General features: G+C 47.1%; 1 protein-coding gene across 38 annotated transcripts in view; it reads right to left on the bottom strand.

The window, feature by feature from the left end:
• The window catches only part of SNX29 (sorting nexin 29), a 657,788-nt gene that overhangs the window by 488,641 nt on the left and 147,329 nt on the right, over window positions 1–21,818 (bottom strand). For 2 of the 38 annotated variants that reach the window (XM_077987288.1, XM_077987289.1), the window contains exon 14: window positions 12,118–13,336. The exons of 30 other annotated variants lie outside the window; for them this stretch is intronic. In XM_077987288.1, the coding sequence (XP_077843414.1) occupies window positions 13,195–13,336 (142 nt within the window). In that variant the 3' untranslated portion in view covers window positions 12,118–13,194. Of the gene's footprint in view, window positions 1–10,724; window positions 10,955–12,117; window positions 13,337–17,799; window positions 18,981–21,818 lie in introns of those variants that run through there. 6 more of the 38 variants (XM_077987290.1, XR_013412457.1, XM_077987291.1 and 3 more) reach the window with 6 other exon arrangements.

Raw genomic sequence — 21,818 nt, 5'->3', positions numbered from 1 at the left:
GAGAAGCAGCTAGCATAGAAAGGTGGCTTCTCTCTTAGTCCTCAGTTACAGTCGGTGTGTCTGTGGCTCTTCTAACGGAAACATCATTGCCCTGAGAAAAGGGCCTATAACTGAGGCAACAGGAGGAGTCCAGGGTCCTTTAACCAAGCCAAACCCCCTCCTCCACTGTTAACAACCATGTCCCTGGCTCACTCATCCCTGTGCTCTCAAGAAGATAAACATTCTGTGGCTCTTCATATGAGCTGCTGCTCCCAGTGGCTTGCTAAATTGTGCCTGTGCTTCTGAATCCACCAACTTAACACAATATTTTTCTGCCAATGTAATATACAGAATATATCTGAGCACACTCAGCCGCATAATTACATTGTTACAAACCTTCTAACCAAATACGTTTCCTCCTGGGACGGAGTTTTCTCTCCTGGTCTACACAGTGGCAACAAGCGCCAGAGTCCCCTGGGACACGGAAGAGGTGGTGGGGCATCACCCAATGGGGGCAGGACAAGCAAGAAGTTCAGAACGAGGCATCCCGCAGGGGCAGCCACTGGCAGAAGAGCATGGGGGGTGGAAGGCAGAGTGAGAAGCCAAGCCTTGTTCCCATGACATTCTTCACACCTAAATACTTGCTACCGTGGTCTCAATGTTTGTGTCCTCTCCCCACTGCCAAATTCATATGCTGAAATCCTACCCTACAAGATGATGATATTAGGAGCTGGGGCATTTGAAAGAGCTTATGGTTATGAGGGTAGAGTTCTTTATGAATGGGATTCGTGCCCTTATAAAAGAGGCCCCAGAGAGCTCCCCCACCCCTTCCACCATGTAAGGACACAGGGAGAAGGTGCCATCTATAAACCAGGAAACAGGCCCTCCCCAGATACCACATCTGCTGGCACCTTGATCTTTGACTTCCAGCCTCCACAACCATGAGAGATCTATTTGTTGTTTATAAGCCACCTAGTTTCTGGTACTGTTTTGTTATAGTAGCCCGGATGGACTAAGGCACCTGCCGGTCACCTGCTGTGGGTGAGACATGGACTTCAGGCCTGAGGATGAAGAGTTGGAGATGGGGGAAATGCCAAAACACCCTTTCTCATGGGATTCTGAGTCTAATAGGAGCAACAGACCCTAATCAGACACACACGTATGTAATTAGGAACCACAGTCAGTGCTGTGACAGGTAGAAAAGCCTGCCAGAATCTCCAAAAAAAAAAAAAAAACAGCCTGCTTCCACCTCAGGGGTATCAGAGGGGACAGGTCAGCCAGTTCCCACTGTGGGGGTCTCAGAAGTGGGGACACCCTGCCCTAGCAAAGCCCTCAAGCCTGGAGGAGCAGTTTTCACCTCTAAAAGTAGGTAAATATGTTTTTTCTCCTTCCGTGGGCAATTACAGAAAGACTACTGCCAAATTCTTCCCAAAATGCACTTCATTCCAGGGCTTTTAGAATTCCCTTAAGGAAGAAAGGGAAGAAAGAGGTGGGGCGGGGGGAGGAGGGAGGAGGAAAGAGAAGGAAGGTAAGGAGAGAGGGAAAACCCAAACATCTAATTATTTGTATGTCAAACTCCATAAAAATAAAAGAGGACTTTACATCTAATTGTTCTTAATGCTTTAATAGAACATTCCCCAATAAAATACCTCCCAGCAGTTTAACCTTCAAAGCCGGAGGAAACCGTCTCCATAATTCAAACTTGAAAAGGTAGAAGAACAGAACCGGAACACATCAGACAAATTGCCTTCTGTTTTTCTTCAATTGAAACCTCAACAATTTGTCTTCCTGTCATACCACCTTGCTACATAAAACTTTCTGGAAAAAGCTGCATTCAAAAGGCTCACCATAAAGATCAGGGAGACTGGCTGTGCACTGTGGCTCGCGCCTGTAATCTCAGCACTTTGGGAGGCTGAGACGGATGGATCACTTGAGGCCAAGAGTTCGAGACCAGCCTGGCCAACATGCTGAAACCCCATCTCTACCAAAAAACAAAAAATTAGCCAGGTGTGGTGGTGCACGCCTATAATCCCAGCTACTTGGGAGGCTGAGGCAGGAGAATCGCTTGAACCCAGTAAGCGGAGGCTGCAGTGAGCTGAAGTTGTACCACTGCACTCCAGCCTGGGCGACAGAGCCAGACTCTTTTTTTTTTTTTTTTTTTTACCCCTGAGACAAAGATTCAGGGGGAGCATGAGAGAAAGACAAAACATGGGGGGGTTCTCCCCAGGGGCCTCCAGACTGTACACAAGACCGGCCGAGAGATCCGGAGTGGGTACCAACATGGAAGGCTCTGAATTAGATGATATTTTGGAAAATGTTATGACCCTCCCTACAGCTAAAAATAAAGGATGTGCCATTCATTCATTCAGACAGGGTCTTGCTCTGTTGCCCAAGCTGGAGTGCAGTGGCACAATCACAGCTCACTGCAACCTCGAACTCCTGGGCTCAAGCGATCTTCCTGCTTTGGCCTCCCAAAGCACTGGGATTACAGGCATGAGCCACAGTGCCCAACTCTTTTTAAATGATTATTATCCTTGACTAAAAACAGCCAAGGCTGGGGCACAAAAGAGAGCTATAGTAATAGACATGACTACAGAGACACTCTGACAATCACCAAGTATAAAAACCACCCTAATGACCATGGAGGGTGGATGGCAGGGGACTTTCTAGCAGAGTCTGCATTCGAATTCCAGCCCTGCCACTGTGCATGGGGCCCTGAGCAAGGTGCTTAGCCTGTCACCCTCTTGTGAACTGAGAACACAAAAGGACCTTGCTCACTGGTCACCACAAGGATTAACTTAGATGATCTATGTGAGACAGAATTCTGGGTGTTCAGAAAACACCTGGAAAATGTAAAAACTTAGATGTCTATTAACGTTTTGTCAATAATGAATTAGTGGCATCTGTTGCAGGGACTGTGGTATACGTGCTGCATTCATCTCTCAGCCCGACTGGTTGCTACTAGTACAGGTCAGTTTTTTTCTGCAGGAAAATGGAAAAAGCCTCAGAAACACCGTGTCTCTCACCAGTTTGAAGATGGTGGTTTGCCCCATTTGATGGGTGAATCTAGGGTTCAGAGAAGGAAAGCGACACGTTCCAGGTTACAGAGCTAAGACAGGGCATGGTTTCCAAAGACCCCAATGCAAAGCCCAGGGCAGTCTCCATGAAACCACACTGTCTGCTGCTCCCCACATGCCCATCCAATGCCAAACCTTGAAATGACCATCTGCAGGTGTCCCATCTTCCCAATCTGTAAACCAGTTACCTGGTCTGGATGTGGGAGGTAATAACTCCAACATGGGCTTGGTACCACCTCTTAACAGAAAAGTATCACAGAAACCAAAGATTCTACGACATGAATCTTTTCGTGTGTATTATTACGTGCATTTTTTTTAAGACAGGGTCTTGCTTTGTTGCCCAGGCTGGAGTGCAGTGGCACAGTCTCAGCTTACTGCAACCTTCACCTCCCCAGCCTAAGCAATTCTCCCACCTCAGCCTCCAGAGTAGCTGGGACTACAGGCGCATACCACCACACCTAGTTAAATTTCTTTGTATTTTTTGTAGACATGGGGTTTCACCACATTGCCCAGGCTGGTCTCAAACTCCTGAGCTCAAGCTATCTGCCTGCCTTGGCCTCAGGATCATCTGAGGTCAGGAGTTTCAGACTAGCCTGGCCAACATGGCGAAAATTCATCTCTACTAAAAATACAAAAAGTAGCCAGGCACAGTGATGGGCACCTGTAATCCCAGCTACACAGGAGGCTGTGGCAGGAGAATCGCTTGAACCCAGTAGGCGGAGGTTGCAGTGAGCCGAGATCACGCCGCTGCACTCCAGCCTGGGTGTCAGAATGAGGCTCCGTCTCAAACACACACACACACACACACACACACACACACACACACACAAATACATGTAGAAGAGTAGGTTGTCTGAGAAAATGTAAAACTATAATGAGGAGGTGGAATGACTGAGGTGGAAGACCACCCTCTCTTCAGAGATACTGAGAAGAAACCTTCCTGCAAAGATCTGAAGACCTGTGCAGTACGAGTCCCGGGCAGAGGAAACAGCAAAGACGCTTACCAGGAAGCAGGCAGGCCCCGTCAGATCACGCAGAGCATGCAGGCCAGGAAAGGAGGGGGGATATTCTTTTTTCTGAGTACAATGGAGCATTGTATGCATAAGAATGGCATGAGTTGGCCGGGCGCGGTGGCTCAAGCCTGTAATCCCAGCACTTTGGGAGGCCGAGACGGGCGGATCACGAGGTCAGGAGATCGAGACCATCCTGGCTAACACCGTGAAACCCCGTCTCTACTAAAAATACAAAAAACTAGCTGGGCGAGGTGGCGGGCGCCTGTAGTCCCAGCTACTCCGGAGGCTGAGGCAGGAGAATGGCCTAAACCCGGGAGGCGGAGCTTGCAGTGAGCTGAGATCCGGCCACTGCACTCCAGCCCGGGCTACAGAGCAAGACTCCGTCTCAAAAAAAAAAAAAAAAAAAGAATGGCATGAGTTGACTTAACACTTAGAAAGTTAAACCAGAACCCACTCAAACAAAGCCACTGTAAATGACCATCAAGGAACTTTGAACATAGAAATTAGATACTAAGAGACTGTTGCTAATTTTATTGTGTAATAGTGTTGCACGTGGGGTTTTTGTGTCTTACTGTAAGAGATTCATATATAAGCAAGTATTTATAGCTGATGTAACATCTAGGACTTGCTGTGAATTGTTAAGCAAAAAACAAAGCAGGGAGTATAACAGGCTCAGCAAAGCACGAGTAGTAACAAGTGAGTTACTGCGAAGACTGGGGGGATGGGTACACAGGGGTTGTTATACTATTCCATCTATTTCTGTTCATGTTTGAAAAATTACATAATTTAAAATTTTTAAATAAAAAGCAGAAACAAACATATTAGCATTTTGAATCTGTGGCCATATAGCAGACAGGGGAAAGGTATCTTTGCTCGGTGAGGTCCTCTGAAAGCCAAGGTCACATCCCCATTAGCCATGAACTTGGGAGGAAAACACAGGTCCTATCCAGCCTCACACTCTCCTCCATCAGAGCACTTCTGTCTGTTAAACGACCGTATCTCTTGCCTGTCTGAGAAATTTCCAATTCAGATAAAAGAGCCAAAACAAATAAGCCCCAATCTGCACAAATGAACCCAAATCACAGGCTGTGACCCTGCTGGTGACCCTAAGACAACCTCCTCCTCAGGGGCTTGGGGCCTCCCAACACTGTGACCATGGCAATTACAAAGGGACGCAGCTCACACACGCTATCTCAAGATGTGATCACTGGACAAAAATTAGCTCATAGGCTGCTGTTCCTGGTCACAATTACCTGCCACAGGGCTCAGGGTGTTAAAGCTGTGATGTGGACTCACTCTTCAAAAGATCTGCTCCTCAATGACTCAGGTTAACAAAGGCTGCACAGCCTCAGAGAAGACGCCAGTGCTGGTGAAGGCCTGGGTTAGCTCTGGCCTTGTACCTTGAGGAGCTAGGCAAATAATTCATTCACATCTTGGTTATCCATCCTTAACCCCCAGTAGCAAAATCTCCTGGGAAGATAAGACTCTAATCCAAGAACCAAACAACTGGAGTCATACTTACCACGGTTGATCTACCCAGTCTCTCTCTAGAATCATTCATCCTGCTTTAGATCTGACCATCATTATCTCTTGCCTGAATAGCTCAAAGAACTTCCAGCCCCTCTGACACTGGCCTCCTCCTGTCTACTTCTCTACAATGCCCAGGAGGGGATTATTGCTCTGTCCCTCGAACAGATCTGATCAATTACTCCCCCTCCTTAAAGGCCTTCAATAGTTGCCCACTATCCACAGAACCAAGGCCAAACTCCTCGCTGGGACCTTGGGAATCTGCTCCCAGGCCACCCTTGCAGAAACCCCACCCTCAGTCATTCCCCAGATGTACTCTGGACTCCACGATTCCAGGATACAGCCACAGGGAGCAACCTGAAGCTTCTTTGACACAGCATCTTCCTTCATGCCTCTCGCCCTTGGCACAAACTGTTCTAACTGGAGGGTACTCTGTGAGCTTCTGGAAGGACGTCTCTGTGATCCGTGGGTCCTGAGCACCTAGAAACCATACTTGACTGAGGCTGGTAAGCATCGTAGGATGATATAGAACTGCCTTCATTTATTAGCTTCCTGTGTCTCCGATATCAGCCCACACTTCTTTACCTTTATTATATCATTCAATCCTCACCAATACCCATGAGGTAGGTTCTATTAGTTTTCCCGTTTTCATGATTTTTAAACACGGAGGCTCATAGAGGTACAACAACTTGTCCAAAGTCACAATGCTAGCAAGTGGTTACTGCAGGGATTAGAGTCAAGGTCTTTGTGAATCACAAGGTCATTTGTTAATCACTATAGGGACAATCTGATCTACTGACGACTATAGAACAGAGTATATACTCCCTCATCACCCAGGTAACAAAACAAGTGAATTTTCCTCAGGAGAGATTACTATGTACCAGGCACTAAACACAGACCACTACTTGTCTTCTGTTTTATTTACAGTGACAGTGTGCTCCACTAAAAAACAGAAATCAGATTTCTCAGCATCCCTAGCAGAGTAAGTTCAGGCCATTGAAAAGTAAGAGAAAGTGTCTGAGTGACTTGTGGTACCCTCTGTACAAGAAGTTGGCACGCACTTTCTTCCCTTCCCCTGCCTCACCCTTCCTGCTGCCAAGAACACAGATGTCATACCTGGGGCCCCAGCAGTCACTTTAGACCATGAAATGCAATCACCTTGGAAACATAAGCCAAACACAGCAGAACACCACCACAGAAGTAATTGACAAATGCTCATTTGTTCATTCAACAAACACCCGCTGAGCTCTATTATGTGCCAGGCATTGTCCAGGCTCCTGGGAATAGATCTACCGGTGAACTAATGAGACAAAGGCAGGCCGAGTGTGGTGGCTCACACCTGTAATCCCAGCACTTTGGGAGGCCAAGGCGGGTGGATCACCTGAGGTCGGGAGTTCAAGACCAGCCTGACAAACATAGAGAAACCCTGTCTCTACTGAAAATACAAAAATATTAGCCAGGCGTGGCACTACATGCCTGTAATCCCAGCTACTCAGGAGGTTGAGGCAGGAGAATCACTTGAACCTGGGAGGTGGAGGTTGCAGTGAGCCAAGATCGTGCCATTGTACTCCAGCCTGGGCAACAAGAGCAAGATTCCACCTCAAAGAAATTAAAATAAAATAAAACAAGACAAAGGCTCCTGCCCTCGTGAGACTTAAAACTTAAGACCAAAAGGCAATGATAAATCATGAATGTAAGAAGTGATGTATTAGAAAACAAGAAATGCTACGGAAATAAGAAAAAGTTAAGCAAAATAAGGGGGACTGATCATGCAGGGGAGGGAGAGATTGGACAAGAAAATCTGAGGGACAAATGAGTGAAAAACAAGAAAAACAAGAAGATCTGCTAAGATGCAGCTAACGTCACTCCCTAACAAACTTGGGAAAGAGCCTCGCCAGATACAGAAAGAGAGGCAGAGACCATCTGTGAATTTAGTTCAGCCCTAACAGCTCCTTAGCTCACATTACCAGAAACAAGAGGGAATGTGCTCAAAGGCAAGCCTATTCCACGCTAGGCTGCCATTTTTAAGTGGCCTTTTCAGCACGGATAACAAAGCGCATTTTGTAGCTCGGTGGGTGGCATTCCAAGACCTCACCTCTCCACTTTAACCTGTGTGGCTCAGCTCTCAGCGAGCTCTCTTGGGTCTCAGAGAGCTTCCAAGTAAGAATGCATTTGAAGGAAAGGTTTTCTGCTTAAAATAAAACATTTTCGTGATGGCTATTTGGTGGCTGGAGCTGAGCAGCAGCAGGTACGAGTCTCACACATCTTCGCTTTGGCTATGTTTGGCACCAGCACGAATTTGGCGAACTCTGGTTTGCTCAGTGAACCAATCAACTTTGCAAACTTCCACAGTCACTAGCCTTGACAGTTGTCTCTCTTTAAACCGCATCGCCGCTGCTGCCAAGAATATCTCCCCTCTGCCGAGCTTCCTGTTGCTCCCCTCCCAGGCTCCAAAATAACAAGTAGTTGCTTGGCAGTGATGTCACATTGCCACTGTCACCGCCTGCAGGGCATTCACATGCTGGCTATATTTAAGACCCAGGCTTCATGTTCAGTGACATGGAAATTGCCACCTTGTGAACCGTACCGGAAAGGCAAGATTTGAAAAATTACTTCTGCGAATCATCAGGCTGCAAATTCTGCCTCTCCGGAGGCAAAGAAGGAAAGTCAAGGGGGTTAAACTGAGTCATGGGCTCCAGCTCCTTAGATCGGCTACATCCAGCTGTTTCATTCCAACCATTTCTCGGAAGTAACTCAAACACCAGCATTACCTAGCGGCCACGCCTCTCTTCCCATTGTTCCCCTTTCCTGGGCTCTTTTGGTATCCCTCAAAACCATTCTGCTATTTTTCTTTCTCTCTAGATATCTGTACCTACTTCTCATTAGAAAAGACAAGAAATGAAGCATTAATGAACGGGAAAAGCATTTCCCTCCCCAATGAATAATTACTGTAACCTTTTCATAACAGTTCTATCATATTTATGGATTTGGGGAATTTTTTTTATCTCTTCCTGCTTCTGTCCTTTGATGGGGGAAAGCAATGGGCTGGAGCGACATTTCAGACACAACCTTCTCCCTTTTCCCTTAACAGCTGCACGTTTTTCACATCTTGATGAACTGCCCAAGTCCGTGTTTGGTGCAGATTTTTCAGGGAACATCTGGCATCGGGCACTAATGACTCTGACGCTCAACCATTCAACGCGGGCACGCGCTTCAAAACGCAGATGTTCATGCAAATATACCTTGCTGCTTGCTCCTTAAAAAGTTGAGTTCGTCAACAAAACCTGAGTCTTTGATTGGATTCTAGAAGCATTAGAGAAAATAAACAAGCACATGGCTTTCTCCCTTGTACGTGTGATTGCTCTGAGATGTCACCAAGCTTCTGTTCCTCTCCCATTATGCTGCATCTACCATTTTCATAGTTTAAAAAACTATCTAGGAAACCTATACCGGTTACAAAATTCTGAAAGGCTCATGAAGAAATTTATATGGCTTTCCACTGTTGGTCATGTTTGAGAAGGTGCTTCCATTATTTTAAATTTCAACATTAATGCATTTGGCATTTCCATTCTCCTACCTCTGGGAGTCCCACATCATTACTCCCAGAAGAAAAACCAGCTGGGAAATCATTCATGCCAAGGATACCTTCACCTTCCACAGCCTCAGAAGCAGGAGCCAAGCAGTGATGAATGGTAGTAGAACTAACTCAAGTTCTGATGAGCAGGTCCTTCTGCCTCAGCCTGCAGCCAAGAACTTGGGCCATGAAAACATTCACATCTCTCGGCCGGGTGCAGTGGCTCACACCTGTAACCTCAGCACTTTGGGAGGCCAAGGCAGGTGGATCACTTGAGGTCAGGAGTTCGAGACCATCCCAGCCAACATGGCAAAACCCTGTCTCTATTAAAAATACAAAAATTTGCTAGGCGTGATGGTGTGTGCCTATAATCCCAGCTACTCGGGAGGCTGAGGCGGGAGAATAGCTTGAACCTGGAAGGTGGAGCTTGCAGTGAGCTGAGATTGCGCCACTGCACTCTAGCCTGAGCAAGAGGGCAAGATTCTATCTCCCAAAAAAAAAAAAAAAAAAAAAAAGCATATTTTGCCATGAGATCTCACTTCTGGAAATACACATTAAGGAAAGAAACTGACAGAGAAATACACACAGATGCTGAGATATTCACTGCAGCCTTCATCTATAATGTCAGACTAGAAGCAGCTGCAATGCAAACCGAGGTGCAAACCACCAAGTACCCTAAGGAATGCCACACAGCCGTTAAAAATCACAGCCGGGTCAGGCTCTCTCACACACTGCTGTTGGAGTAAAAGAGAGGTCGCTTTCTTGGAAAGGATTTCAGTAATACAAGATCAAGAGCCTTCACAAACATGCTTGCCTTCTAACATGGGAATTTCACTTTTTGGAATCTAGCTGAAGGAAATGCTTTTTAAAAGGTGGAATAGGTTTATAAAAATACACGTTCATAGAAATACTAATCCTACAAGGGAAAAAAACGGTTAAGAAAAATGATGTCAGAAACAAGGACATATCCAAACACAGAACTCCACAAAGCTATCAAAAGTGATATCCATGTAATTGAATAACAAGAGACAATGTCTGTTGTTTATTGTATTATAATAAAAAAATTTTCAAAGCAGACCCTCAATTTATAGATTCAGAATGATCTGAATTATATAAAATACATATATGCATAAAAATAAGCTGGAATAAAATGCCCCACAAATAATAAATTCATTGATGGTAATTGTGTTTAGGTGATTTTCCTCTTCAAACTTTTCTGGTATTCCCGGACTTAAGAATTCTAACTTGCAAATTACTTTTATGTGCAGGGGGGGAAATACCCTAACCTAAGGGGAAAACCTTAAGGATGTGAACGTACATATTACATTTATGAGCAGGGAAAAAAATCTTGCATTTAAACATAGTTTGACATCTACATAGAAACAGAATAAAATAAACAGAATGTAAATTGCATGTATACAACAAACAGTGGAATAACTGTAAAAATGTACTTAAGTGGACTAAGAATGGAAATAATTATCACGCTAGGGTCATGGGATTTGGGACTCCTTTCCCCATTTTGAGTTGTTACGCTGCTTTCACAATTTAAAGGTAATTTTTTTTTTTTAAGTAGGAAAATAAGAGTTCCCTAAAGAAATCTCAAGTATGGCAGAATTCCGTGGAAGAATCCCTCTTGTGGACATCTTAATCTGAAAGCATTCAGCTTCACATTGAGTGAGCAAAGCCAGTTGCAGAACAACAGGTGCATGTTGCAAGCTCACAGGCAGATCCTTAAAAACCCACAAAGCAGCCGGGCACAGTGGCTCACGCTTGTAATCCCAGCACTTTGGGAGGCTGAGGTGGGCAGATCACTAGGTCAGGACATCGAGACCATCCTGGCTAACACGGTGAAACTCCGTCTCTACTAAAACTACAAAAACTTAGCCAGGTGTGGTGGCAGGCGCCTGTAGTCCCAGCTACTCGGAAGGCTGAGGCAGGAGAACAGTGTGAACCCGGGAAGCAGAGCTTGCAGTGAGCAGAGACTGCACCACTGCACTCCAGCTTAGGTAACAAAGCAAGACTCCATCTCAAAAAAATAAAGAAATACCCACAAAGCAAGCTCAGTCTGTTTTGTGCTGCTATAACCAAATACCTGAGGCTGGGTAATTTATAAGGAACAGAAATTTCTTTTCTCACAGTTCTGGAAGCTGGGAAGTTAAGATCAGGGGGCTGGCATCTGGCGAGGACCTCTGCTGCGTTATCAAGTGTCAGAAGGCAGAAAGGGAGAAAGGAGCCAAACTGGCCCTTTTATAACAGCACGAATCCCACCTCCCCTCCATGGGGGTGGAGCGCTCATGATCTAATCACCTCTCAGGTCACCACCTTTTTATACTGTTGCTTGGTAATTAAGTTTCAACATGAGTTTTAGAGGGATGACCTTCAAATCATAGCACAAACGTACATGTTGTTTATGGTTTACTTAAAAACAAAAACTAAAACAAAAATGACAAATGTTAGTAGTACTAATTGTTGCATTGGGTCATAGTATTCTTTATATTTTTCAAACCAGCCAAGCAACAAAAAATTAGCTCCCAGCTTGGTTCTGAGCTAAAAATCAGTCTTTCTAAGGCTTTCAATGAGCTTACCCGTTCAGATCATTGCTAGCATTCTAAGTCCTTGCTACTTAAAAAGTGTGGTCTAGGAACCAGCAGCATCAGCATCACCTGGGAGCTTATTAGACCTCCATGATAGCAGGCCCCACTCCAGACCTGCTCGATGAGAATTTAAAGACGAACCCGAGCCCCAGGTGCTTGGTGGGTACATTAAAGTTTGAGAAACTCTGCTCTAGGCCACCAGTTGTCAACCTTGGCTGCACACTGGAATTACGTGAGCATCTGGGCCTCAGCTCCAGAGATTCTGATTTAATTGGTCTGGAGGGCAGCCTGGACATAACCATTTTAAAAGCTCCCCAGGTGACTATGATGTTCAGCAAAGTTTAAGCAACAGATTTAGCTCTTCAACCCAGAGAATTCTTTATTAGGAAGTTAGTTACATCTGAGCAATGGCAGGGTAGATTAACTCCAGAAAATGACTTTTTGCAGACTTGAAATGGAGGCATAATTTACTTCCATGAAACCAACAGTAATCACCATGGCTGTCTTTTACTCAGTACTCACACAGGGTACTCAATGTGCTTAGCACTTGACATGCATTACCTCTTGGTCTTTCTAAGGGAGGGTGTATTACCACCGTGGTTTTCTAGATAGGGAGCATGAGGGGTAAAATGGCCATCTCAGATCACACATCTAGGAGTGGTGGAAGCCCCTGCATGACCCTAAGGACAAGCACTGCCTTAAATTGGGTAGCAGAGGTGCCTCACTTGTTTCACCCTTGCGCTAGCCCTGAGCAGCAGGACTCAAATCCACACCTGCCCCACAGGACACTTTCTGCTAAGAGTGGCCCCACGAAAATGGAACTTCTGGAGCTGTCAGCCTGAAGGTTAAAATCTTTGCTTGTGGCCAGGCGCAGTGGCTCACGCCTGCAATCCCAGCACTTTGGGAGGCTGAGGTGGACGGATCACCAGAGGTCGGGAGTTCGAGACCAGCCTAACAAACATGGAGAAACCCCGCCTCTACTAAAAATACAAAAATTAGCCGGGTGTGGTGGTGGCGTATGCCTGTAATCCCAGGTACTTGGGAGGCTGAGGCAGTAGAATCACTTGAACCTCGAGGTGGAGGTTGCAGTGAGCCGAGATCGTGCCACTGGACTCCAGCCTGGGCAACAAGAGCAAAATTCTGCCTCAAAAAAAAAAAATCTTTGCTTGCATATCCTTCCCTTCAATTTCTAGCACCCACAGGACAGAATCAGCTGTATTGTGTTTCTCTCTGATTCACTAAGCTTCACACAGAACAGTAAATGTTTGATGAGTGAATCAACAAATAAACAATATCGGCCAGGAGCGTTGGCTCATGCCTGTAATCCCAGCACTTTGGGAGGCTGAGGCAGGTGGATCACCTGAGGTCAGGAGTTTGAGATCAACTTGCCAACATGCTGAAACCCCGTCTCTACTAAAAATACAAAAAAATTAACCGGTGTGGTGGTGGGTGCCTGTAATCCTAGCTACTTGGGAGGCTGAGACAGGAGAATCGCTTGAACCCGGGAGGCAAAGGTTGCTGTGAGCCATGAGTGCACCATTGCACTCCAGCCTGGGTGACAACAGCGAGACCCTGAAAAAAAAAAAAAAATCTTGGATAGGCTCCCAGTTGTGTGATCTGAGATTGCACCACTGCACTCCATCCTGGGCAACAAGAGCGAAACTCCATCTCAAAAACAAACAAACAAACAAAATCAATCGTTCATCTGTGACTAAACTGCATCAGTAGCATCAAACTGCAGGAAAACAGCTCCTCCTAAGCCATCTTCTCTCTTGACTGACATGTGTGTCTTGCACTCACCCCTGACCCGAACACCAGCCCCACCCACCCTATGCACTCAAGGCTCCCTAGCTGCTCCAGGGTACATCATGAGACCAGCCAGCTGCTGATAAGCATGTGCTTAACAATGATGAAGGGCACAACTCACTCAGCTCATGAGACTCAGCCAAGGGAAAGAGCCAGCAACCTTGGGGAAGCGAGTTCACACCCAAGGAGAAGCGAGAGACAGGAGAGCCAGAGTAGGTCACATACGCAGCAGGTGTAGACTGGAGTTCAGTGTAGACTGGAGCCAGTCTCTGGACAAGGACTTAAAAAGATCGGGGCAACCGAAAGGGACCTTGCACACAAAATTCCGATACATTTGTAAATGGTCTTGAAAAAGAGGACACTGGGGAAAGAGCTAAAAGAGAGATTCTCACTGGGGGCCATGGGGACAGTTTGGGTCATCACAAGGATGATGGGTGCTACTGTCGGAGGCGTTTGAACCATAACAGCTCCATCTGGAATAGGAGCTGGTTAAAATGAGGCTCAGACACTGAGCGGCATTCCCAGGAAGTGAGGCATTCCTAGTCACAGATGAGATGGGAGGTCAGGAGGACTGCTATCATTAGATATGGGTCACAAAGACCCTGACGATAAAACAGGATGCCGTAAGAAAGGCGGCCAAAACCCAGCAAAACCAAGATGGTGATGAAAGTGACCTCTGGTCATCTTCACTGCTCACTGTGTGCTAATTAGAATGCATAAACATGCTAAGGACACTCCCACCAGCACCATGACAGTTTACAAATGCCACGGCAATGTTCATAAGTTACCCTGCATGGTCTAAAAGGAGGAGGAATCATCAGTTCCAGGAAATCCTGCCCCTTTCCTGGAAAACTCATGAATAATCTGCCTCTTGTTTAGCATATAATCAAGAAATAACCATAAGTACTCGAAGTCTGCCGGCCCACGCTGCTGCTCTGTCTATGCAGTAGCCATTCTTTTGCTTCTTTACTTTCTCTAATAAACCTGTTTTCACTTTAAGGGCTTGCCCTGAATCCTTTCTTGCACAAGATCCAACAACCCTCTCTTGGGATCTGGATCGGGACCCCTTTCTGTTGGCACTACCAGCATTTACAGCACGGAGCCGAGGATACTAACTGTCCTGAAAGGCCAGGGCAGTAGCACTCAACCAAGATCAGCCTACCTCCTGTAATACTTCAGTCGTCCTGTGGCCATTCATGTAGGTAGAAACCTTACTTATAATCTGGACCTAGAATGGAATGCCTTTCATATATACTGACCAGACCAGGTTTACTTTGTGGTTCACCCACTCTCTGCTCTTTTTCTGGACTCCTTCTAAAGAATGACTTCTGATCTTCTTACCTTCTTAAAATCAAAACTCATGCATGAGAAGGAGGTGCGAGCACTTGGCGTCAGCACGTTTTCTGGCAGAGTTGCGCCTGACCAATATGTACTGAAATCTATGTTGTATGATAAATTCCTTTCCTTTCATTTCTCTTCCATGTTACAGTAGAGTGTTATACTGATTTTTTTAATTACTTGTGTAGGTAGGTTATATTCGCCATAAATTTCATTTCGGAAGGGGGCATTACCAAATATTTTTATTTAAAACAGATATTGAGTCTGCTAAGATCAAGCCTAAATATGCCAAAGTAGCTGGACCAGGGGTTTGCTAATAAGGTCAGATTATATCAGACCAAAATATCTAGCCAAGGAAAAACACAATAGAGAACACAGCACAGAGACCTTTGGGCTACCGCTTAGAATGGCTGAGCCCAGATTTCACCTACCAAGACAGGGTGCACAAGACGGCTGGCACAAGAGTGACAGCACAGTAGTGTCACTCGGGAAAATCGACAGACTCCAAGTGTCACGAGCCCTCTGTGGAAGCAACCCACTATTGGGGACATCTGCAGGCTGCACCCACCACAAGCACCCCCAATCTGATGGCAGGAACATGCTGGTTTTCCTTTTGAGCAAACTCCCCTCCCCCTTGTTCCTGCTCCATGGAGTCCAGGTGAGTGAAAGCCAGCCACCCCCAGCTCCAGGGGGAATGGGACCCAGGCATGGGCAGCAAAAGTAACACAGCTGGCCCAGGAAATGACCTCTCCAGAGCTACTGGAAAAAAGTCTTCTCCTCCCACTGGTGGTGTTAAATCGACAGGATTTAGGCTGGGGCCCCTGGGTGCCCTCTTGTTACCGCAAGAGAAGACTGACCTAAGAATGAAGCCAAGACCGAGGGAAAGAGAGAGGAGACATGGAAAGTCATGCGGACTGCATGATATTCATGGTACCTTCCGAGAGCTTTGATCCAGCCCAGCAAAAAGCTAGCTCTTCTCCTACAGGTTTAAGTTTCATAAGCCAATCAACTGCACTTTTTCATAGACAGTTTAGGGTGGGTTTCTGTCACTTACTACTGACTCTAAGTGGTAAGATTCCTTTTCCTTTTTGTTTTAAGACGGTCTCTCTCTGCCTCCCAGGCTCTGTCTCCCAGGCTGGAGTACAGTGGTAGAATCTCAGCTCACTGCAGCCTTGATCTCCTGGGCTCAGGTGATTCTCCCACGTCAGTCTCCTGAGTAGCTGGTACCACAGGAGTGCACCACCACGCACGGCTAATTTTTGTAATTCTTGTGGAGACAGGGTCTCATCATGTTGCCCAGGCTGGTCTCCTGGGCTCAAGCTATCTGCCCACCTTGGCCCCCGCAAAGGACTGGGATTACAGGCATGGGCCACTGCACCTGGCCTCTATGTGGTAAGATTTCAACGAATGGCTGAGAGGCTTCCAGAAAGCCCTAATTCCCAGAAAATGACTAAAAAATACTGTCTTGGGGCAAACGACCATCCACAGGTCTAAAGCCGAGCCTAACTGGCTGCTTTGTGCCAAGAGAAGATGCCAACAGGAGGAGAACCATCAAGGTGCTGGAAGAACTGACATTTCTCAGTGACACTTGTACCGAGTGACACAATCACTGGCCCCACGGTCCCTTCAGTCCCTCATTTAGCCAATATGACTGAGCAATGCCAGGCACTGTACTAGGTGCAAGGGCAGGTCACTGCGCTCATGGATCACACAGTCTAAAAGGGAAGACAGGCAGTGCATAGACGACAACCCGGACTGCAACTATCTATAAAAATGCTATTCAGGAATACTGGCTCCCATGAAGTGTATCTCAGAGGGACCTGACCGGACTCATGATCAGGCAGGAGATAGTGCACAAAGCCTTCCAGCTTTTTTTTTTTTTTTTTTAGAGTCTCGCTCCGTCGCCCACGCTGGAGTACAGTGGCCGATCTCAGCTTACTGCAGCTCCACCTCCTGGGCCCAAGTGATTCTCTATTCTCCTGCCTCAGCCTCTGGAGTAGCTAGGATTACAGGTACACACCACCACACCCAGCTAATTTTTGTATTTTTGGTAGAGACACGTTTTCACCAGGTTGTCCAGGCTGGCCTCGAACTCCTAATCTCAGTGATCCGCCTACCTCAGCCTCCCAAAGCGTTGGGATTACAGGCATGAGCCACTGCGCCTGACCGACAAAGCCTTCTGTATTCATGTAGTCAGAAACAGAAAGCCCCACTCAAACTCTCTTGAACAGGAAAAGAGGTTTACTGACCTACATACCTAGAAAGTCAAGAGGCAGCTCTGGTGCCTCTTGCCAGCAGCCTAGTGATAACACTATGTTCACTGCAGCAACTCTTCTTCTTATGAAAGAACCCCTCTCCTCCTCCCCTCCTCTCATCCATAAACACAGGCTTCCTAAATCACACAACAAAGCAACGGTTAATTTTTGAAAGACATGTAACAAAAACTGAGTCTTATTTCTTCTCTCTACTAAGCCTAAGAGCAAAGTTTCGTTTTATTTTACATCATGGATTTAAGATATTCCTTCAAAGCATGTTTCTTTTACCAAACAGAAAATAATAATGTGGGCTTCATAAAAGAGTGACAGGTTGGGCGTGGTGGCTCACGCCTGTAATCCCAGCACTTTAGAAGGCCAAGGCAGGCAGATTACTTGAGGTCAGGAGTTCCAGACCAGCCTGGACAACATGGTGAAACCCTATCTCTACTAAAAATACAAAAATGAGCTGGGCATGGTGGCACATGCCTGTAGTCCCGGTTACTCAGGAGGCTGAGGCAGGAGAATTGCTTGAACCTGGGAAGCAGAGGTTGCAGTGACCCAAGATTGCACCACTGCACTCCAGCCTGGGAGACAGAGCGAGGCTCCATCTCAAAAAAAAAAAAAAAAGAGTGACAAATTCTTTTTTTTTTTTCAGTCTCATGTACAATGCTGCCATCTTGGCCTGGGGACCTTATCTCAAGCAGTTTCCAAGACACCAGAAGTGCTAGCATATGGATGGCAAATTCTCGCCAGACTTGCCACCACATCCCCTTCCCATGTGCATGGCAGACATTGCTAATCAATAACAACACTCTTTCCTGTTGAGTCCTGACAGGACTCCAGTCCTTCTCAGCCAGAATCCCAGGCAGTGACTACCAGAGTTGGCAGCAGGATGAAGCCTACTGGCTTTTCCCGCTGGAGCAGGTGTTCTGAACTGGGGAGACAGCACTGAAAAGGCCCAGACCCTTGATTCCAAAGGCCATCCCTAGCCCAGGCTGGGCTCAAATTCAAGCCAGTATCCCCATAATTCAAGTCAGTATGCCTGACCTTCTCAACTCCCACCACTTGCCTCTTGTGATAAAAACATAATCAGTGCCTTTGGATGGACACTGGAGAAATATACTGTCCTTTTCCACAAAGGACATAATCTTCATATTTCTCCAATGATTTAAAGGCAAAGGACAGAGGAGGCTGAGCCTTAGGGTGGAGTGTGAGATTTAAAGCCTTCATAGAAAGCCAATAAAGGTCTCCTAGGGTGCGGGACAGCATGATCTGAACAGGGCTCCCAAGGCCATTCCAGGTTGTACAGTACAGTTCTCAATCTCACACGCACAACACTGTCACGGACGTTCTCACTGCTCAGCAGCCCAGCAGGGACAAATAAACAAAGGGACACACACTAGGCAGGCAGGGCTGGAAAAATACAGTAGGAGGAGCTGAAGGTCAAATGAAGACCAGGGGCCAAAGGCTCTAAGATACTCACTGCAGGGGAGGTTTGGACAAGGGAAGGGTCCAGGAGATTCTGCCCTCGCCTCGGCATCCCCAGCCACCTACGGCCAAGGCGCCAGCCAAGAAGAAGAAATTAGGTGACGTTCACTGAGCGCTTACTGAGGGCCTAGAGCTGCGCTGAGTGCTTAGCAGCCTCAGCTCCTGTAATCGTCCCGACAATCCTAGGAGAAAATGCAAGAGACATGCTCTTGCTGCCCACTGCTTGCCTTGGGGACCTGGCAAGAGTGTCAATCATGGCCCTCCGCTCACTCTTCGCCGTAACATGCCCACTAAAAAATCTTTCCTAGGCCGGGCACAGTGGCTTACGCCTGTAATTCCAGCACTTTGGGAGGCTGAAGCAGGTGGATCATTTGAGGTCAGGAGTTCGAGACCAGCCTAGCCAACATGGTGAAACCCCTTCTCTACTAAAAATACAAAAATTAGCCAGGCATGGTGGTGGGCACCTGTATTCCCAGCTACTCAGGAGGCTGAGGCAGGAGAATTGCTTGAACCCTGGAGGTGGAGATCGCAGTGAGCTGAGATGGCACCACTGCACTACAGCCTGGGTGACAGAGCAAGACTCTGTCTCAAAACAACAACAACAACAACAACAAACTTTCCTAAAGTGTTATATACAGACATTAGAGTCTCTTCCCTTTGGATCCTGGGCGAGGCTTAGTGCTACCAGACGCCACCTTTGCTCTGTGCAGAGGGCCTACCTAAGCATGACACCAGTGCACAGAGGGCGGGACCAAGGAAAGAGAGAGGGAGAATGCATTGGTGCCACTGGGGGACCTGGGTCCCACAGTGCTTGAAGAAAGTAACCTGTCCTTGGATTTCCCAGCTACTGCAAGAAAAAAGCTAATTTGGTGTGGGTTTCTGCCATCAAAAGCATGTTAGTGTCGGTGGGGAAACTGACAACTGAGAAGTTACCAAGTGGCAGAGCCAGGACCAGAGTCACTGTGCTGTGCTGTTTCCCTAGGTAAGGGTCGGACATGGCCCTCCAAAGCCAGCAGTGACCATGACACATCAACAGGGTGCTTTACGCCACTGCACAGGAGAAAGGAGGGAGAGTGCTCCATGCCACCCCAGCCCCCTTTAAGTTTCTAAATAGGTAAAGAACCAGAGAGGCTCAGAAGCATGAAGAGAACGGCCCAGCCATACAACTGACAACATGTTCATGTGAGCGCAGCAGAACTGCACAGAAGGAGGGAAAAGTCACAACAGGCGAGTGACCACAAGGCTGGCCCCAGTAAGACACAAGAAGCGAAGTCTACAGCGGCGCTCTGAGCCACGACAGGAGAGTAACCGCAAGGCCGGCCCCAGTGAGATACACGAAGGGAAGTCTGGAGCGGTGCTCTGAGCAGCAGTCCAAGGGGCTCCCCCCGAGGAATACTTTCTCCACCACCTTCGTGACTCTCAATCAACCAGAAGCCCCTTCCCAGACCTGGCAGGTTGGCTGTTGAGATGACATGTTTACTTAGGTGCAGAGAAAATACCCATGCTCCAATCTCTAATAACCAAACAAGAGGCCTCTTCAGTCAGGACTCTTATAACGGAGAAACACCACCACAAATGGCTCAAGGAATTAAAGCAATTTATTGGCTCATATACGTGAAGAGTTCAGAGGAAAGACAGCTTCAGGAAAGACTGGATCCAGGAGCTCAAATGAGACTATCAGGAACTGCTGATTTCTCCCTCCCTCCATTTCTCCACCACATGGTTCTCACGTGGGATTAGAATCTCCCCATAAAATAGCAAAGATAGCTGCCAATGACTCCTGGCTGGCACCATCCTCTCAAGGATGCTGTGACTGGCTCTTATCAGACCATCCTGGCCATATGCCCTCCTAAAAAGCCCTCATGGTGGCCAGTGCATGGAGCAACCTGACTGTCCGGGCCTGGGTGGGCTACCCTCCTCTGAAGCCCTGTGGGGGCAGGAGGCAGGGGTAGCCCCATTAAACCACATGGACAGAAAGGAAGGAGCAAGGGTCCACCAAGGAAAATTGGGGGGTGTGATGGTTAATTTTGCATATCCATGTGTCTGGGCCACCGGATGCCCAGACAGCTAGATCAACACAGTTTCTCAGTGTGCCTGTGATGGTGTTTCTGGAAGAGATTAGCATGTGAGTTTGTGCACTGAGTGAAACAGATGGCCCTCACCACTGTGGGCAAGCACCCCCCATTCCATGGAGGGCCTGAGTAGAAGAAAAGGAAAGTGAGTTCTCTCCCTGCCTGACTGCTTGAGCTGGGACATGGCTCTTCCCCTGCCCTCGGCACTCCTGGCTCTCAGGCCTTCAGACTCAGACTGGAACCTACACCACAGGTTCTCTGGCTCTTGGGCCTTTGAACTACACCATGAGCTTTTCTAGGTCTCTAGCCTGCAGAGGGCAGCTTGTGGGACTTCTTGGCCCCCATAATTATATGAGCCAATGCCTTATAATAACCCCTTTCTAGAAACATATATGCATCCTATTGGTCTCTTTCTCTGGATGACCCTAATATTAATACAGGTAGTATCTGCCCCAGGAGGAAGCAGACGCCTGATGGGTGTAGCAGGCAGCCTTCAAGGTGGCCTCTAGTGACCCCTGCCTCTTGCTAGTCACACCACTGTGTGTTTCCCCCAACACTGAACCAAGGCTGACTGTGACTACAGAATAGAGCAGAAGCAATCCTGTGTCACCTCCAAGGCTTGGTTATTAAAAACACGGTGGCTTCCAGCTTGGGTGCGCCCTCTCCTGCTCCTGGGTTACTCACCCTGGGAAGTCAGCTACTGTATTGGGAGCAGCCTCACGGAGAGGCCCACGTGGCAAGGAGTTGAAGCCTCCTGCCAACAGCCACAGGATGACGCTTGCAAGTGGATCCCCCCATCCCCAGTCAAGCCTTCAGATGACAGCAACTCTGGCCAACAGCTTGACTGCAACATCATGAGAGACCCTGATGCCCTGGCTAAGCCATTCCCAGAGTCCTAATTCACAGAAATTGTGGGGGATCATAAATATTTGTTGTTCTAAGCAACCAAGTTTGAGGATAATTTGTTACACAGCGAGAGCTAATACTGCTATAATACAATGACAAGAAACAGAAAATAAGCCCTCACAATAATTCAAGAACCCATTTACTTGCTTCCTTCAAAGCCACTTTTCCTCATATAAATGTATGTCTTTT

The sequence above is a fragment of the Macaca mulatta genome, chromosome 20, assembly GCF_049350105.2.
Source record: "Macaca mulatta isolate MMU2019108-1 chromosome 20, T2T-MMU8v2.0, whole genome shotgun sequence".
In the NCBI taxonomy this organism is placed as follows: domain Eukaryota; kingdom Metazoa; phylum Chordata; class Mammalia; order Primates; family Cercopithecidae; genus Macaca; species Macaca mulatta.
Note: the sequence above shows the minus strand (reverse complement) of the source record. Positions and strands in the feature narration are given on the sequence as shown.